Below are 19529 nucleotides of genomic sequence, written 5' to 3'. Positions count from 1 at the left end.
AGCCTAAAGCAAGCATCCTTCTCAAAGGTATGCCCAAGTTTGAGATTATTGCTGGTTAGCACCTACCTTTTGGCAAGCACTTCTCTGATTATCACACTCTGATATTTTGAGAGAAAGTGAAATCAATGTAATTCTTGGGATGGAATTTAAATACAAGTCTTGTGAGTCACTATCTTCAACATTGCACCATCTATCTGATATCAATTAAAAGCATTTGATCTGATTATGATTGTCCACATGTCCTCATTTAGATTTTGGGCCACCAACTCATTAGACCAAGTTGCTGCGTTGTGTTCATTAACACATCATACTGGTTTTCTCTATTACATAACAGAAATAGTATAGTCTATAATTTGAGTTTTAATGAAAATTTCAGCCAGGGATGCCTGGGTAGTAGCTCAGTGGTTTAACATCTGCCTTTGGTTCAGTTCGGGATCCTGGAGTCCTGCGATTGAGTCCCATATTGGGCTCTCCACAGGAAGCCTGCTTCTCCCTCTGTCTGGGTCTCTGCCCTTCTCTCTGTGTCTCTCATGAATGAATAAATAAAATCTTTAAAAAAAATTCAGCCAAAGGTTAGGAACAACCAAGTAAAGATAAACCTAATACTGAGCAATACACTGAGCAATCTGCAAATATTCAAAACGTGTGTTGTTTCATCGTAACTAGGATTTATTAAAAATGCTTGAGATTTTCAAGCAGCAGACAGAATGTGCAAAAACTGAGCTTACTCTGAAAAAAAATCAGTAAACAATAGATGTTCAAAATCATTACACACAAAAAAATATCTTAAGGTTTGTTGTGTTATTTTAAACAGGAAAGTCATTTTCCTTTGAAAGCCATGGGTGACAGTCCTACAGCTTTGTAAATTGATCCCAAAAGAGAATAAAAAATTGATCCTAGAAAAGAATATGTAATGATGGTAAACATGGGCACTGGAGCTAGACACCCTGAGTTTTCATCCCTTTTTTTTTTTTTCTGTGTGACCTTGGTCTAGATCCTTAACCTTTCTATACTACAATTTTCTCAATATGTTGTTATAGGGCTAAATGAAGTAACATTCTAACTCTTTTATGCAAGCATCTGGTTTTTATAACAGTAAACATCATAAAAGTGTTAGCTGTTACTATTTCTTAGTGCATGTACCTAAAGGTGGATAAGAATATATTTCCCTGGGGCACCTGGGTGGCTCAGTCAGTTAAGCATTTGACTTTGGTTTCAGCTCATGTCATGATCTCAGGTTATGAGATCAACTATTGCATTGGGCTCCACACTCAGTGGGGAGTTGGCTTGAAGATTCCTTCTCTCCGCCCCCCCTCAAATAAATAAATAAATCTTTGTTTAAAGAATACATTTCTTTTTTTAATTTTTATTTTACGATTTCTTGAACCTTCAGATTCAAATTCCTGTAAAATAAGTAAAAATCTCAAAGAGGTGGTTTCAAAAAGTAAAAGCAAATTTAAATTATCATTTATTTCCCCCAGCATTATTTAATTCTCTCCCATGCGGAAAAACTTCAAGTGCAGAGCAGACTCAGAAAACTTTGATTCACATCCCTGTTCTGTCAGTTATTCAGAACACTTGGTTCTTACTAGATCTACTATGGTTCTTACTAGATCATTTTACCCTCTCCACCTCAATCTTCTTATAAAATGAAGATTAAAAAATACTTTTCTATCTCAGAGAGTTACAATGAGGACCCAAGAGCATACACATAATTGCTCTGTAAATTGCTTCTCTAGAGTTCCACAGTCAACAAAGTTAAGTAACATTAATAATAATAATAATAATAATAATAATAATAATAATAATGTAGCTTTAATACCTCACATACCAGATTATATATTCCCTGTCTGAGGATCTGTGCAAATAGTAGACCAGAAATGAATGTACAGATAGAAAGATGAAACATTATCAGGCCCAAACTGCTTCATGAACTTTCCAAGTACCTTTTCCTTCTTACAACAGGAACAACCAAACCAGCTCCAAACACCAACCTTCCTTCCCTGTGGCAGGAGATCCTGATGCTACTCGAGATCAAAGCTGGACACTTCAGCTATTACTCTAGCTAAGCTGACTCGGGTGCTGGTTTGGATGTCTAGGCCCTCTCTTCTCTCCAGAGTCCCAGCTGCTACCTCATTCCCCTGGTTTAACAGTGAGCTTTTCCTCCTTCTGCAGCCTGAGTCACTCCCTAGTTCTTCCCAGGGTCCTTTCAGTCGTTCCTGAAAGAAAAGCCCAGGCGCTGGAGCCTTCCTCCCATTTTCCTGCTTTTAGATCTGGTCATCCTTCCTCTGTTGCAGCCTCCCTTGGCTGAGCTCCCACCATCACTGTGGGACCTCCACTCCTTCCCCTTTTGCTTTCCAAGTTGACAGTAACAAGGACCGCACAGTCCATCCAACAATGTGCTTTCTGCAAGATAATCTCCTCATCATCTCTCTATGCCATCCCTCTGTCCACTGCTGGCCCAACTCTGCATGCTAAGTATCAAGAAATCTGCCATTTCCTGGACTGCAAGGAGATGGAAAGTGGAACTTGAAGTGATAATTCTAGAAGCTACTTTTTGGATACCACTACCGAAGGTCAATGTATAGTACTTGCAGAGAGTTGGTAACATTTATTTCTACCATGTGTAAATAGGTCAGTCCACAAACACTTACTGAACAATAACTTTGCACAGGGGACAACACTAGACAGTGGGAATACTCCCAGCGAATAGGATCATTAGTCTTCGCCCTCACTAGGTACAGCATTTTATGGAGAATGGAGTGGGACCAAAGAGAAATGCAGAACTCGTAGAACCTCAGCATTGAAAGGCCTTCTGGACATTTCTTCATCTTATGCATCAGACCTTTGAGGAGGTTCTACTTTATGTAAAATAACATACAGCAAAGAAACTCTTCATAATTAAATCGATATTAAAAGGGTGATGTTATCTCGGGCAGCCTGGGTGGCTCTAGCGGTTTAGCACCACCTTCAGCCCAGGGCCTGATCCTGGAGTCCCAGGATCGAGTCCCACATCAGGCTCCCTGCATGGAGCCTGCTTCTCCCTCTGCCTGTATCTCTGCCTCTTTCTCGCTCTCTCTGTGTCTCTCATGAATAAGTAGACAAAAGATAAAATCTTAAAAAAAAAGGCTGATGTTAATAAGATGATTTTATAAGTGCTGAAATGATTACAAACTAGAATAACAGGAAGTTAAAAGAAAATAATCATGGCATGCTTCCTAAAAAGAGGTTTAACTTAGATTTAGCTGGAAGGAACTAATATCATAATTTCATAATATATTAATTTGCATGTGGTTTTCTTTTTGTTCTTCGTTTTCTTCAATCACAATACCATTTTTCACCTACAATCACAAACTAGTGACAATGAATGGTTGACTAATCTTTGAATACTGATGATAATATTTTCATCATGATCTTTTTAGTCATTGATCTCTACAGAATCACAGCATATCTCAAAAAAACCGATGAGGCAATGATGATACCAGGTCATATTTTAAAATGGAAAAGGAGAGGCAAGAGGTAGTAAAGAACTTTGTAAATTGTTGCAATAAAGAGGTTACAAAGACTACAATCTGGTAAATTCAGCGATTTTATGGCTTAACAAGTGACCAGCCAGCTCAGCAACTGAAAGAAATAAATTTCAAAAAATGTTTGCTTTTATTTCCACCTTAACAGTCACAGTCTTCTTGTCTGGATAAAAACATAAAATAAGATCCCAAAGTGAAAGTATATTAATTATGTTTCTAAAACAGATCTCTTACTGTAAGGGGACATCAACTTACTTTCGTATTTCCAGCCATTTCGTTACCTAAACTTAAACAACACACACACACACACACACACACACACACACACACTATACAAACGATTAAAAAAGCACGTTTGCAAAAACACTTATTTTATCTAGTTTAAAACAGCATTAGAACATTGAAAAAAAAACGCACTCACCTCTAAAGTGTATTTAATAAGAAAGTCTACAAAATGCAGCTGATGCTAAAAACTGAAATTTATTTTCCCTTAGCAAAACAGTTATTATCAAATTCTTAAGCTACTGTGCACTCTGTATAGCAATTCTACTTAAATATGTTTGTCTGCTAGAAAGTGAAATGAGTATATGCATGGAAGGTGAATGATTCTGCACAGACTCTTATGACAAGAGGAGCTTGATACAATTTACAAATTTGCAACAACGGGATTACTGCCGAGACTGACAGGTCTGTATATTTGATGTAGGAGGTAAGTTCCTTAGTATAATTCTGGCTTATTCTTTTTTGCTGCTCCTCAAAATCAGAAATAAAAGATTAGTTACAATGATTTTTTTTTCTGCTGAGGAAAAGAATAAATTCTCATTAACTAAGCTGACAGAATTAAAAAAAAATTGATGGAAGGTATCTTAAAAATAACTGAAGGCATCATTTCTTAAAGACCTTTATTTCATATCACTCCAGATACCAAGTTTTAAATCAAGAAGCCTCTATCCGCCATCACTCCTCGGTGTGTAAATACCACCTACCCCACTTGGGCATTTGTAAAGATCACAGCTCTCAATTAGATGTTGTGCTGTTTGTTGAATGCCACAATTCCACAAGGGGCTGCCTATGATGGTCATCTTATAAAGTATTGTTTAGAACTTTTAAATCTAATATGCAGGGTACCAACAGCTCAGACCATGATCACAGGGTAGGATGTGGGGAGCTCTGATACTGATCCGTAGGTCTGTAACAATATTCTTGAAAAATCCTACAACTATTGTGTCATATCGTTCCCTCATACAATTCCCAATTTACTTGGTCTAAAATCTCAAGCCTTTTCCTTAGCAGCCCACTAAATAAATGGTTTATGCTTCCTAGTACATATGTATGCGAATTTTATTAAGAGTAAAATCAAAGAACTCTTCATTTATTTAGCTGAATATCTGAGCAAATAAAAGGTTACGATTACAAGTCACATATCCTGGTTGGCTCTAATATGCTCATTAAGAGTGTGAGCTCAAGAGTCAAAATGTTTGGGCTGGGATACCAGCTCTCTTCCACCTGTTGGATGTGTGACCTTAAACTCTATACCTGTTTATTCACTAGTAAAAAGGAGGTAATAAAGCCTCCTATTACATGGGCTTAAAGATGAAAGTCAGATAATACATATAAAGGATCTGGGTCAGTATCTGATATATAGTAAGCTCCTGATAAAGCTAGCTACCACTTTATAAAATCAGTTATTAAAACCACTCCATAACTATTATACAGGCAGTTTCCATTAATTCCAAGGATATATAGCATTGCAACCTGAACATTTTAAGAATATTGAATTTGACTGAAATATCTTTGTTGTCCTGTAGATCATATGTATGTCAGTGTAATTTATGAATACATAGCAAAATATTCTATGGGGAAATTATGATTGGCATTCTAAATAGGTCAACTTCTCTGACTCCAGTAGAAGGAAAGTACCTTTACATTACCAGTTCCACAGGTTATGAGTGAATATTTTCAGTACTCATTATCTTTTCCATTTCTTTTTTTTTTTTATCTTTTCCATTTCTAAAGTACAGAAACTACAAATGTTATATATTTAGAGGCAGAGCTTATAGACATCTATATTTATAATTTATATACATTTTTCTCTTTTATGAGAGGAATAATTTGCAATGCTCTATAAATCTTAATGGGCATGTACATCAAAGAGTATAAGATGAAGGAAAAAAATCCTTAAAACCAAACCAATCCTCTGAACACAATCTTCTTGTCCCCTGCTTCTCTTTATCAGCCCACCTCTATCCAACTGGCATAGCTTATACCTCCGTTACTACGTCAGGTAAACTTTTACTCAGATCTGGATCTAAAAGGTCTTTAAAAATACACAAAACAATGGTGTGGTGCTATAATCATACCACTTTGTTCAACAGTACACATGTCCTATCAGGTTTTCCTTTCTTGTGGTAGACAGGTCATAGAAATAAGAGTGGGACAAAATGGCTTTCAGGATTGAGAACATTTGAAATCATACTGTCCTAAGGCCATTTTAAACCATTCCTTCTCTTCCTTTTCCCTTCCAAATTGTTAGTATATATATATATATATATATATATATATATTTAATGCAAATAAACAGGCTTGCTGTTGTTACCTAGAAAAAGCCTTTTAAATATGACCAATCCCAAAGGAATACTAACCTTTAAGGTTGTTAGAATTATATCCTCTGTAATTTTTTGCTTTCCTACCAGAAGCACCTAAACTAACAATCATTATATGGAATTTCTTATTAAACTGGTAATTTTTCCCCTTAAGGACTTTTTATATACAATTTTCACGTTATATCCTTCAATAAAACTAAATACTATAATTTATAGTAATGACATATAGTACATCTTTGATCACAAGATGATTCACACACAGGCATGAATAACAGAAAATTAAATTCTCATCTACTTATATTATTCTACTGAGACACTTCAAGATACTGCCCAACCACATCTTATCTCTCAAACTTTTGGCACAAACTAAGAAACATGAACAAGGGAGAAAATATTGAGTGAAATTCATCTAGGAACTGCAATCCAAGTATTATAAATTATAAATGCTTTTAAAATAATTGACTAAATACCAGATAAAATGTAGTTACATGATGATTTTACTTAAGGCAAACAAAATTTAAAAACTGGGATCTTAAAGTTGGAAATTGTTTCAAAAGGCATCTGGTTCAACCATGAAGTAAAGTTATGCTTCTTGCTCTATTTTTTTTTAATTTTGCCAGCCACAGAAACATACACAACTTCTGATATTGGAAACCAAAGAAACATAAATGTAAATGGTGATTTTTTTGAGGTTTTAAATTTAAGTAGGTGGAGTCTGAAATATATCCCCATGCTTCTGAAAAATTCACTTTACAAAAGACCTACATTAGTACCTGTTTTTGCTAACTGAAAGAAATCTGAAGATTTTCACTTTTATTTTAAAAAAGGCAAAAAGCAAAAATGTCACTTATCTTTGGTTTTGCCACAGAGCCATGATGGAGGCAGCGAGCAAACCTAGCAGCGAGAGCAGTGTCCCCAAGTTCCTTCCCTGAAAACCACACTAAGCATCTCAGCATCAAGCCACCAGAGCTTTGAACTGTGTCTGTGAACACCTCTGCTTTATCTTCATTTATTCTGGGCATTTGTTAGCAAGATGTGTCCCAAGGTATCAGAAATGCCTGAGAGGTTTTATCTTAGGTCTAGGAATACATAAAAATTTTCCATTTACATTAATGGTAATCACTTATTTGCTTTATACCATTTTGGCCTGTGAAAGGTTTTATAGGAACACTCCACTTTGGGATAGCAGGGAAAACCTGTATTAGCATAGCTAGTGTGAAAAACCCTAGTATCCCAGTGTGATTTCTGTATTTTGATTTACTTCTGAGAGATCTTTTGGAAATGCTTTGAACACAGAAAACCTGTTGGTGGTAGAAATCCAGTTATTACACAACCAGATATTAGTTCCCTCTGTGACTTAATGCCATTCTGGGTGTCTCCACATTTGTAAGTTTTTTATGTTATATATTTATTTTGTGTTACATTCATTTACATTTAAAGTGTCCTACATAGCGATTTTAATCAGCCACATGTAAACTCTCCATCTACATACTACATACCATTTCTCACTACCAGTAAAAGAATCATTGTGATAGACTGAATGGTGGCCTGCCCCAACTATGCCTATGCCCTAACTACAAGAACCAGTGAATGTATTACTTTACATGGCAAAAGGACTTTGCAAGTATGGTGAAGAATCTTGAGATAGAGTAGACAGAAATATCTAGGTGGGTCCAATATACGTGTAAGTACAAGAGAGAGGCAGAAGGGTCAGAGTAAGAGAAGGAGGTGTGACAATGCAATGTGTGTGTGTGTGTGTGTGTGTGTGTGTATGAGTGAGAGAACAGTGGTGGGGTTGGAAGATGCTATGCTGCTGGCTTCGAATATGGAGAACTGAGTCACGAGCCAAGGAATGAAGGAGGCCTCAAGAATCTAGAAGAGGCAAAGAAAACATCTCCCTTAGAGTCTCCAGATAAAACATACTCCTACCAATACCTTGATTTTAGGGTTCTTATCTCCAAAACTGTAAGACAATAAATCTGTGTGGTTTTTAAACCACTAAACTCTTGGTAAATGGAAAACTAATACAATCATGAAAACTCAGACACCTATAATCCTGCTACTGATAATCAGGGTTTTTTCCGAGAGCACACCATGAGTTGTAAAATACCTCTGACGAGTTTCTGAACCTGCTACCCAGTGCCATTTCACCTAGACTCCCCTCCACTGACATGAACAATTGAGCTAAGTCCTGGTCTGGCATTTGCTGTGTGACCTACGACAAATCATATAATGTCTCTGGGTCTCAATGACATCCTTTATAAATGCTTGGACTAAGTACTCAGAAATAGCCTGAAGCATCATAAAAGAGAGGTACAAAGTATTTTGGTAATTCTATTGAGAAAATAATCACACCTGGCTGGAACAACTGATAAGTACTCCCCATTAGAGCTACTCCACAAAGATAACACTAGGGGTTATTGAGGTTTGTTTGGATTTTAGCAATACATGATTCCAAAGGTAGCAAGGTTCAGTGCAGGATAAGCCTGTGGCACATTTGAGGCACCCAACAATACAGATTTCTGGAGGCTAATGGATGAGGACTAATGGAGGCAAAAAGCACTGGAGACATAATGAAGGGTCTGGAACACCAAGGTAGTGCAGAGCCCCTGACTCTTTCTGGAAGACTCTTATGATCTTTGCAGACTATATTCCAAGAGTCCACTAGCATGTGAATTATATCCCACAGTGGCCCCTGGCATGTTGTGTCATTTATCCTTTCATCCCCGGTGCCCAGAAACAATACCAACGTTAAATACTGTTCATAGTAAGTGTGTTTGACTTAGTGAATAACCCCAACTAGCCTTTTTCATCTTAACTCTTCCCTAAGGGCCATGTCCTGGTGGTGCCGTTCACATCAATATTATATGAGAATGATGCTTCTTGGACTTTTGAAAACAGCAGTTCTGCCTTCTTTCAAGCTCTGTCTCAGAGAGGTGTACTACTGGAGTTTTCTAGGCAAGAAATAATGAAACCCTGAATGAATGATAGCAATGGAAATGGAAAGGAGAAACAAGTGCCAGTATGATTTATTCTAGGGTGGTTTGGGAGATACATTCTAATACTCTTGACTAGTCAAAGTAAAATCTTACTTTATTTCTTTCTTCTTTTCCTTTAGAGTGGTTCAATAATAATCTGTTACACAAAATTGGAACTCTTATGTACCTCCGGTTAAGCACAAGCTATTATTGTAAACCTCATTCTTCTGTCAAAAATCCTTATTGACACCATTTTCCTGTTTTAGGATCCAGTACTTCAATTAAAATCAAACCATCTTTAGCAGTATTTTAAGTAACCAGAGAAAGACAATAAAAAAGTCTGAAATTTACCATTTTTTACAAGCATACCAAAAACTCAGATTTATAAGCATTTTTCTTGAGTCCTATGTCATAGAAACATTTGCCAAAATCGCAGTGACCACTTTTATTTCTGTAATTTGCTTCCTAAACATATTTTAAATGATGAAGAGAACTAATGCAAAGCAAAAGTCATTTTGATTATAAAGCAAGCGTCTGATTCAAATGAAGTATTTTGAAGTGATGCCCCCTCTATTAATAGCCAAGATTCCATTGCATTTCTTTCTATAAGATTAAATTTAAAAATAAAACCTACCACTGCGATCTTTTTAGAATTAGATAGCATATACATAAATTAATAAACAAAATTCTTCCAATTTTAAACATATCAGATGATTAGTATTTACAGAATCAGACCAAAAGTTATTAAGGAACATGATACAAATTTTGTTTGATATCTAACATAAAAGGATAGGTAGCTAGCTAAAAAAAAAAAGAAATAAAAAACAAAAAACCCAGCTCACTAGATTTATATTTTATATTTAAGTGTATCACCTTGGGTATTAAACATGCTGCTAGCTATCTCTTAATGAGCACCTGAGCTGTCATTTTTAATAACAGAATGACAATTATTATCTATAAGTTATATTCCCTGAAAATCATTTGTGCAATACTTAAATTTATATAGGTAAGAATAGAAACTTACTATTCCACTTACAAAACAATAGCATTATTTTACATTACCTGGCACAATACTATAGAAAATGAAGTGGACACATATTTACAATAAAAGATCACATATGCCCAAACACATAGACCATTTCAATATGCAGAGAACGTTATAGAGAATTTTAATAATGAATCTCAGTTGTTCATTGTAGAAAAGGTCATTTGGTCTCTATGAGAAAAATATACATATTCAAGATAAAATATCATAAAACAAATGAGCCAAATACTTGAGCCATTCCAATCTTAGTTTTTTCTCAATTCAAAGCAGACATGAAAGATGAATACCATACAAACTGAAATTATCTAATTCATCTAAGTACACATGCCATCAATATGTAATACAAGCAATCATCTCATAGCCTATGTAATTCATTGGTTACAGTATACTAGAAACTCTACTTTATTTTCAAATACTAAAATTTAAAAAAAATACCTCTTCCACAAAGCTGTCTTTCTTCTCTAGCATTTCTCGTAAAGTCTGAAGAATTTTAATGCACAGCTTTTCTTCTTTCTCCATTAGTTTCTTTGTATGATTAATCAACCTTAAAGCAGAATATTAAATCTTAAATACAACAGTGCTTTGTCTTCAGGCTATATACTAACATCATATACTAGAGGGAAAAAAGTCAGGCTATTATTTGAAAATATGAAGTAAACATGATATTTTCAAAACTTTTAAAATTACACTTCAGCTCACAGACTTTTAATATAAAATATCCTTTGCTTTCCAGGCAGTATATCTCATTGTTTTAAAATTTATTCAAGTAGCATACTTTTAATGGGACACAATACACTAAAAGACAATGAGACACTAATTATCTTCAATCCCATCATATAAACTAAAACAAATTTACTAGTAGAGAAATATGAATATTTGCAGCATATTATATTGTATTATACTATATCATTTTCTATAGGCTATATTACCTTAATTACATAGGCTAAGTAGCGGTATACAACATTGCAACCTTAGATAATGGGCTGCTTTCCAGTTTCCATTAATAATAATGTGCTGGGCAGCCCTGGTGGCTCAGCGGTTTAGCGCCGCCTGCAGCCCAGGGTGTGATCCTGGAGACCCGGGATCGAGTCCCCACGTCAGGCTCCCTGCATGGAGCCTGCTTCTCCCTCTGCCTGTGTCTCTGCCTCTCTCTCTCTCTCCTCTCTATGTGTATTCTCATGAATAAATAAATAAAATCTTTAAAAAAATAAAAAATAATAATAATGTGCTATTTTTCCCTACTAGGGCTTGGTAGAAACAAGCAGTTATGTGATTAAGGGCAAAAAACCCCAACAACAACAAAGTAATATCAAGACAGTCTATCCACATACTATTTTTACTATAATTTGGGCAAAAATTCTGATTTTATAGTGGTACTCTTTGCACTGGTGTTTTGCCAGGAGAAAAGTATGAGGATCGTAGCTATATACCATCCTAAAGAACTCAAAATTAAGTAAAATGTTTATAATCAGAATGCATAGCTTATCGTATATAACTCTGAAAAAGCTGATTCTCACAATGACCCTGTGAGATGTGTCTTCCTAGAAAACCAGAATGATGTCAAGCACAATGGAATGGTCCCATTTCAATGACATAATGGGATTACTATGGGACATAACACTGAGGAAAAGTAAGCTTTCACTAGATAATGACTAGTCAGTGCATATCAGGTGTCAAGGTGAAGTACTAGGACTTCCCATGGATTCTCTCAATTCATCCTCACAACAAGCCAATGCTACAGGTTCTACTATTGAGCTCATGAGAAAACAGAGGTCCAGAGAGATAAAGCAACTTGCCTGTAGATACACAATCATTAAGTGGTGGGATCTGGAAATAGACCTATGTCCATCTTACCACAAAGCCAAGGGTGTGAAGCACCATTCTGTGGTGACATGATCTATTTACTAATCTCTTAAGTCTCAGAGTTACTGTGAAGAGAGTCCCCACACAGACACCTCTTACATGATATGATAAGTATTACAACATAGGTAAAGGCAAATGCCATAATCTACTACATTCTGCTGTAGAAACTTTCTAGGGTTGATCAGAGGTTTCAGTGAAGAGATAACTTTTAATGATGAAGATTTCACCTGGCAGGGAGAGGTGGAGAGAGAAGGCATCCTTCCAAAGGGAACAATATGAACAAAGGGCAGAGGCAGAAAGCTGACCTTCCTGTCCAGGAAATGCTAAGTATTCTGATTGCCAGTTAACAAGCTGGCACATGAAGAATGAAAGAACAGAGTTATAAGAGATGCAATCTGGGTGCCTGGGTAGCTCCGTGGTTGAGTGTCTGCCTTTGGCTCACGTCATGATCCCGAGGTCCTGGGATCGAGTCCCACATCAGGATCCGTGCTGGGAGCCTGCTTCTCCCTCTGCCTATGTCTCTGTCTCTCTCTCTGCTTCTCTCATGATTGGATAAATAAAATCTTTAAAAAAAAAGGGGGGGGAGAGAGATGCAATCTGAAAAGGAGGAACTGGGAATATTACACTAAAGAGTCTGGAATTTGGTCTATTGAACACAGAGGACTTCTATTTTAAAGGACCCAAATGACCCTGCCTACATGTGAAAGATGACCCAGAAGAGTAAGAACAGGCAAGGGATGAACAGAGCATGTGATGGAGTAATCATCCAGGAAGCCATATAGAAATAAAATAGCCAGGACTTGGCAAGTAATGACAAATCAGAAGCGGAAGAGGAGGAGGAAGGGAAGATGAAGACACTTGAAATTTATGGACAGGGTGAGTAAATAGATAGTAATACTTTTAAGTGATACCCACGTCATGCTGAAAGAGTAGCATACAGTGAAGGAACAGTGATTTCCTTTCAGACATGTGAACTCCGGGCAAGGTGTTCTATATCCACGTGGTCAGGTTCAGCCAGCAGAATAACTGTTATAGAGTTCTCCTTGCAAGGAAAACACCTGCTTTCCTGAAACTTTTGCTATTGGTCCTTTCTCTTGCATGATAGTCCTTTAAGGCATGAACATAGTTTTCATGAGCTTCATAAATTTCCTTTGATTTTCCCCCCTCAGGCTATTTTAATTTTTTTTTTATTTAAAATTTTTTTTATTTTTTTTTATTTATTATTTATGATAGTCACAGAGAGAGAGAGAGAGTGGCAGAGACACAGGCAGAGGGAGAAGCAGGCTCCATGCACCGAGAGCCCAATGTGGGATTCGATCCCGGGTCTCCAGGATCGCGCCCTGGGCCAAAGGCAGGCGCCAAACCACTGCGCCACCCAGGGATCCCCTATTTTAATTTTCTTTAACTTTTCTTTAGATAAATACTTCATTCACTAACCATGTGAAAATATCAAGCATGATGGTGAATACTATTTGCTAGGGTATTATAAAAGGTATTCATCCCTTACATGATATCCCAGTTGAGTAAAATCTGTGGCCTTCTAATATGTTTTCTATCATCTAAGTAAAAAATAAGTTGCACAAAACAACTTACCATATAAATACATGTGTGTAGTGTATTAAACTAACACAAAAGTTACTGTATGAGATGTACTCTGATTTTTATGTTTATTTTTATTTCTCAATTCATTTTTTAAATTAATGGTTGTCTCTCCTCCCTAAATTAATCTTTAAACCCATAAATGAATCACATCCCACAGTTTGATAAACTCTGGGATTATCCTTCATAAGGGAGGAGTAAGTGCTAATTTGAATAGATTGTAACCAGATGCCTTACAGGTTAACACCCACATTGACTTATTCTCTCTTTATTCTCTTCTCTCTCAATTTATGTGACAAAGTAGATATGCGAATTTGGGATCTTTCCTGGGATCTATCCCTCACATTCTCCAGCAGACCCATCTGAGTCAACAAGTTCCAAAAATTAAATTCATTTCAGGAAGTCAGAGGCCCAATAAGGCCTCTGGACCTAAGCTCTATTCTCCAGCTAAGCTTTACCAGAGAGCTCTGCGCAGTAATACAAGGCCCCTTGCATAGCTATTAATAAAGTTGGATTCTCATTTTATTAGATATTCTTGCAAATAAAACCCTTGGTTCTTCACAGAGTTAAGGAAGGAGCAGGATAGGCACTAGAGCAGAAAACAGACATTCCTGAGCCGTTGGCCATACTACAATCATAATAGCACAAAAATCTCTTCTCTAACCACTAAAGTATGTGACATCTTTTTTTTTCCCCATCTGAGTGTAATATCTGCAATAAGTTCCCACTATTATATTGCTCCATTTCTTCTCCTTTTAGTTACCTGGTATTGCAACAAATTTGCTTTTAGCACATGTTCAGCACAGACCAATATTTTCTTGGCATTTTGAGTTACTTTATATCTTTTCATAGACCTACATCTTTAACTAGACCAGTGTCATCCAATATAACTTTTTTTGCAATCATTGAAATGTTCTGTATCTGTGCTATCAAATTTGTTGATCACTAGCCACATTTGGCAATTAAGCACTTAAAATGTGGCAAACATAACTGAGGAACTGAAGATTTTATTTTTATTAATTTAAATTTTAATTTAAATAGCTACATGTAACTAGTAACAGCTGTATTGACAGCCTAATTCTTGACACTAGTCAGCAAACTTTTTTTCCCTAAAGGAGCCAAAGAGTAAACATTTTAGGTCTCGTGGGCTCCCCCAGTAACCTCCGTGACAACTAGGTGACACAGCTAATAGTAGCCACACACAATATATGAATGAAAATGTGTAGCTGTATTTCAATAAAACTTTATCTCCAAAAAATGATCAAAAGGTCCAATTTACCCTGAAGCCCAGGGTTTGCCAGCCCCTGTCCTAGACTATCAAGTCTCTGGGATATATCCATAGTATCATATTAATTTCCTGGAGTTGCAATTCTCATTTACTACACAGTTTTTAATTCACATTCTATGCATTGATATACATCCACAAGAGGTAAAGAATATTTCTCAAAGGCCCTATTTTCATCCTGAATTACTAGTGAATAGTTCTACTTATTTTTTTTTCTAATGGTTTCCATGATCATCAGTTTTGCAGATACTCTGGATCTCTTCACTAAAAATTCTTATTAGAAGACTGGCAAGTGTCCAAACACATTCTTCCTCATCCCCATAAGACATAGTGGGTCTAGAACTAAGCATCCACAATTCTGGTCATAATACAGAAACCCTGCCTATTCTTCAACATGATTCCTACTGTCAGTTCTCACCCCATTTCTTGTTTTCTCTCCCCAAATCCCAGCTTTAACTGGTAAAAGGAAGGAACACACTTCTTGTGTCCCCTAGTCCTTCCATTTTTGCCTCCCACATCAGAGTTGATTTGGGGGGGGGGGTTGTTGCAGTATCCTCAGCCATGCAGGAATTAGCTGTGATGGATATGGTCAAAGGGGTTGGCAGCCTTCTCCAACTCTCCATCCAAGAAGACAAGTACCTCTGACTGGCCATCTTGAGCGAATCACTCAGAGTGCCCTCAACATTCAGATATGTCTCTTTTTCTGGAGCTAATTACAGTTTCTCTCACAACTTGCAGCTCTTCCTTGAGAATTGCTCTTTTACCACTAAAATGGAAACATTCTGGGATAAACACATCAGTTATACTAGATCTGACAATACCACAAAAATGGTGAAAGAAGTAGATGAGAAGGCTGCAGATGAAGATGGTCAAAGTGGCATGGCAGAGGGCTGGGCGGAGATGCCACAGCGCTTCACCTGAAACATGCCTCAGCCTTCCTGCTGCTAAAATGAGGCTGAACTTTCAATCTCTCAGAGTGTTTGTGCAAGACCTCAATAAATGCTATTTCCCCTTCCTTCCTCTCTATTAATGAAAAGAAGTGACTTTAAACAGGAATCATTTTGAAGGTCACATCACATAGTGTGAGTGGAATTAGAAAGGAATAGAGATGAATTAGAATCAAAATATTATTTCATGTGCTATTCCATGCCCAATAACGACATTTTATTTTCAGTAAATTTTAGTAAAATATAACATGGTCCTCCCAAAATAAAATTTCAACTGAATCAAATTAAAAATTTTAGAAGTATATTTTAACATGGATGTTAGATCTTTCACATATTCTGTGGATTGTCATCATGTACCAGCAGAGTTAAAAAGCAGAAATGTGTTAAAGGCCATCTTGGTTTTGTAACTCTAGTAGAATCTCAGATTATACCCACTTACTTGGACATGAAAGCGCCACATCTTATTCTTGCATCACTCCCCTCAGGGAACAGTAGTTCTGGGCTGTACAACACATCAACCAACACTGAGAATTCAGCCTGCATCATCGGGCTGAACTGTTGCTCCAAGGAGGCCACTACATCCTAAGGAATAAAGCACAAGAGAACCCAAATGAAGACCCAAGGCAGATCTCACCATTTGAAGATTATGACAAGCCTAAGAATACTAACCAGATATAAGACATGGGAATTTCAGAGCTATACCCTCCCTTCCCATGGCATCAAGTGTCTGTGCCTTAGGTGTGTTAGCTGGTTTTCTGTATGGTACTGCTTGGGTCACCTTTTTCATTTATAAGATAAGAGACAGGTGGATAGGAATAATTATTTCTAAGAATATATATACAAGGTTGAAAAGTCAGTGAAGTCACTACTACAAGCCCTATAGTATCCAGGATTTTAATGGAGACATGATAGGTATTTAGCAAATTAGAATAAATTGGGGTATGCTTGAGGAACAGCTTTAAAAAAAGATCCCATATGTATTTCTGGTCATCTGGAATGAACCATATCTTCCAATGGGGAAATTCCTTGATATATTCTTTGAAGCAGTATTAGCACTTCACAAAGGTTCAATGACATTTAATACTATTTCAAATTACATCTTTTTGATAGACATTATTGGTCACCTACCCAATAGCCTTTCTTCATCCTTCTCCTTGCTGATAGGATCCCCATGTTGTTTCTCAATTAGGCAGCAACATCCTCTGGGAGAATGAGCCTCCTCAGCTTAGGGTCATGGTTGATTAGTTTAAGCCAGTCATGGTCATTCTAGTTTCCCTGCCAGTGATTAGTCTAGACATGATTATGTGGCACAGTCCTAGCTAACAGGACACAGGGTGATGCCAGCTGAGCAGGCAGTGGTGTGGGTTAGGGGAGGCAGGGGTGAACTCTTTTGAAACTACCTACGGCTCTAAGGACAGCTTAAGAATATGAACCCAAAATGTAAAGCAGCCCTCATCTGACTTTTGGAAACCAGCCTTAAGCTGAAGGCCAACAGACCAACAATGTTAGGGTCCTGATCTGTTGAGCTATTAACCAATGTGAAAAGAGCCCCAACTGCAGATCCCTTGCTATGTGCAATGATATGTTTTTTATTGTTTAAGCCACTTATAGTTAAAATTGTGTTAATTATAGCTGAAAGTATTCTCACTGACATGTTTCCAAAACGATCTGTGGGCAATGACAATTTACTGAGCATTCTTTAATGTAATGACTAAAGCATCCCTTTTTTGTTTTTAAAATAACTATGTTAAAAGACATAAAAAAACCTTCTCACATAAAGCAATATTTTATTCAGCCGTACCTGTGATATATTTTGATCAGCAGAAAACTGATTGCCAATCACTTATTGTTACTTTCAGGTAGAACATCATAGATCTCTCTTGATCTCTTATGGCTAGATTTCAGGAGTTAACTCTTGTTTACTCTTTCTTCCCTTTTTAACAAAAGTGATCATTTCTACTTCAACTATTCTAATAAGCTTTCTGAGAAATTTCTGATGACAGCTAAAAGAAACTACCGGGAAGGTAATAACACAAGTTGGAAACTAGATATTATATAATGTGGTGAGAGAATATGTTTATCAAATGTGGTCATATTTAATAAAATGCTGCTAAAATATGCCTATCTTTCAGTTTACCTCTCTTCATTTCATTTACTAAACAAATTGTGTTCAGGCTCCTATGGTGTGAATTCTGTCTTCAGTTTTTATTTTGATCATAGGCCAATTATGTAATCTCTCTAACTTGTTAGTTCTCCATGTGAAAAGTCAGGATAATGATCCTCACAATCACATGAGTTTGCTGTGAGGATTAAAGAGAAGTACACAGAATAGCCTCTAACACATACCGGCCACATATTATTCCTTATGAATGTAATCATTACTGTTGAGTACCAGTTAGTTGCAATCATCTCCCTATTAACAAATCCAGTGGTTACTTTGCTGTGCTCGTCTTACCCAACCACTGCTAAGGATTTTACACACCTGTTTCTGTGCTGTCAAAACCTTTTTGCTCTTGGCTTCTGTGACATCACACTTTCTCTATTTTCCACCTATGTCCTGACCATTTCTTCACCAACTCCCAGTAGTTCCTGATCCTTTCGTATGAGAAATCTCATCCAAGTCCATGGTTTTAATATCATTTATATGCTAGAACATTCCACATTTATATTTCCTGCATAGACATCTTTCCAAACCACTCTAGACTAAAAAATCCAACTGCCTGTTTGACATGCTCACGAGTATATCTAAATAGGCAACTCAAACTTAAAAATCCCACACACAGAATTCCTAAATATAATTCTCCTATTCTTCCCTATCTTAGAGATAATTCAATCATATCATATCCTCTATTCTTTTTCTCCAATACCCCACAACTCATCCACCCATCTACCAAGTCCTGTTGGCCCTGCAACCAAATCTATCTAAAATTCATCTACTTCTCTTCATTCTTATCTCTACCTCCTTAAGCCAAGCTGCCATCATCTTTTGCCTGAATTAATACAAGAGAGTCACTGCTTCTATGTGTGGACCATATAATCCATACCTCACTCAAAATCCAGTGACCTTTTAAAAAGTAAACCATGTCATTCTTATCCTCTACTGAAAATCTACAATGATTTGCCGTCTCACTTAGAATAAAATCCAAATGCCTTACCGTGCAAGTCTCTACATGGTTTGGCCCCTAATTTCATAATCCTTTCCTCCTTTGCTCACTAAACTTCTACCCCAGTGGGCTTCTTTTGGCTCCTCAAATCCACTGACTTCATTCCTGCCTAAGTACCTTTGCATTTATTATTCCCTCCCAATAAAAATCTGTTCTCAAATCTTTGAACAGATTATTCCTCTTCCTCATTTAGTTCTCAGCTCAAATGTCACCTCAACAGAGAAGAATTCCTTACTGTAAGATTCTTCTCCCAGTATTTCTTCACCATGTTGTTACTGTGCTTTATTTTATTCATAGCAATTTTAATTATCTAACATTATATCATTCATCTATAATGGGTGAGAATGTGTGCCCCATGGGAACACAGAGATCACGGCTCCATCTCTAGCACACAGTGACTGATATTGAGTTTTAACCAAATACGTATTTACTGAATGAATGCCAATGAGTGTACCAAAGGATGTGTACCAAGGCATGCCCTTTCTATACTGGCTAACACTCCTATCCATCTCTCCTCT

General features: G+C 36.8%; 1 protein-coding gene across 3 annotated transcripts in view; it reads right to left on the bottom strand.

The window, feature by feature from the left end:
* The window catches only part of ITPR2 (inositol 1,4,5-trisphosphate receptor type 2), a 472019-nt gene that overhangs the window by 204614 nt on the left and 247876 nt on the right, over positions 1-19529 (bottom strand). For all 3 annotated transcript variants that reach the window (XM_025455430.3, XM_025455431.3, XM_049102671.1), the window contains 2 exons: positions 16287-16429; positions 10589-10697 (listed from right to left, as the gene is read on the bottom strand). In XM_025455430.3, the coding sequence (XP_025311215.1) occupies positions 10589-10697; positions 16287-16429 (252 nt within the window). The remainder of the gene's footprint in view (positions 1-10588; positions 10698-16286; positions 16430-19529) is intronic.

Source organism: Canis lupus, chromosome 27 (genome assembly GCF_003254725.2).
Source record: "Canis lupus dingo isolate Sandy chromosome 27, ASM325472v2, whole genome shotgun sequence".
In the NCBI taxonomy this organism is placed as follows: Eukaryota; Metazoa; Chordata; class Mammalia; order Carnivora; family Canidae; genus Canis; species Canis lupus.
Note: the sequence above shows the minus strand (reverse complement) of the source record. Positions and strands in the feature narration are given on the sequence as shown.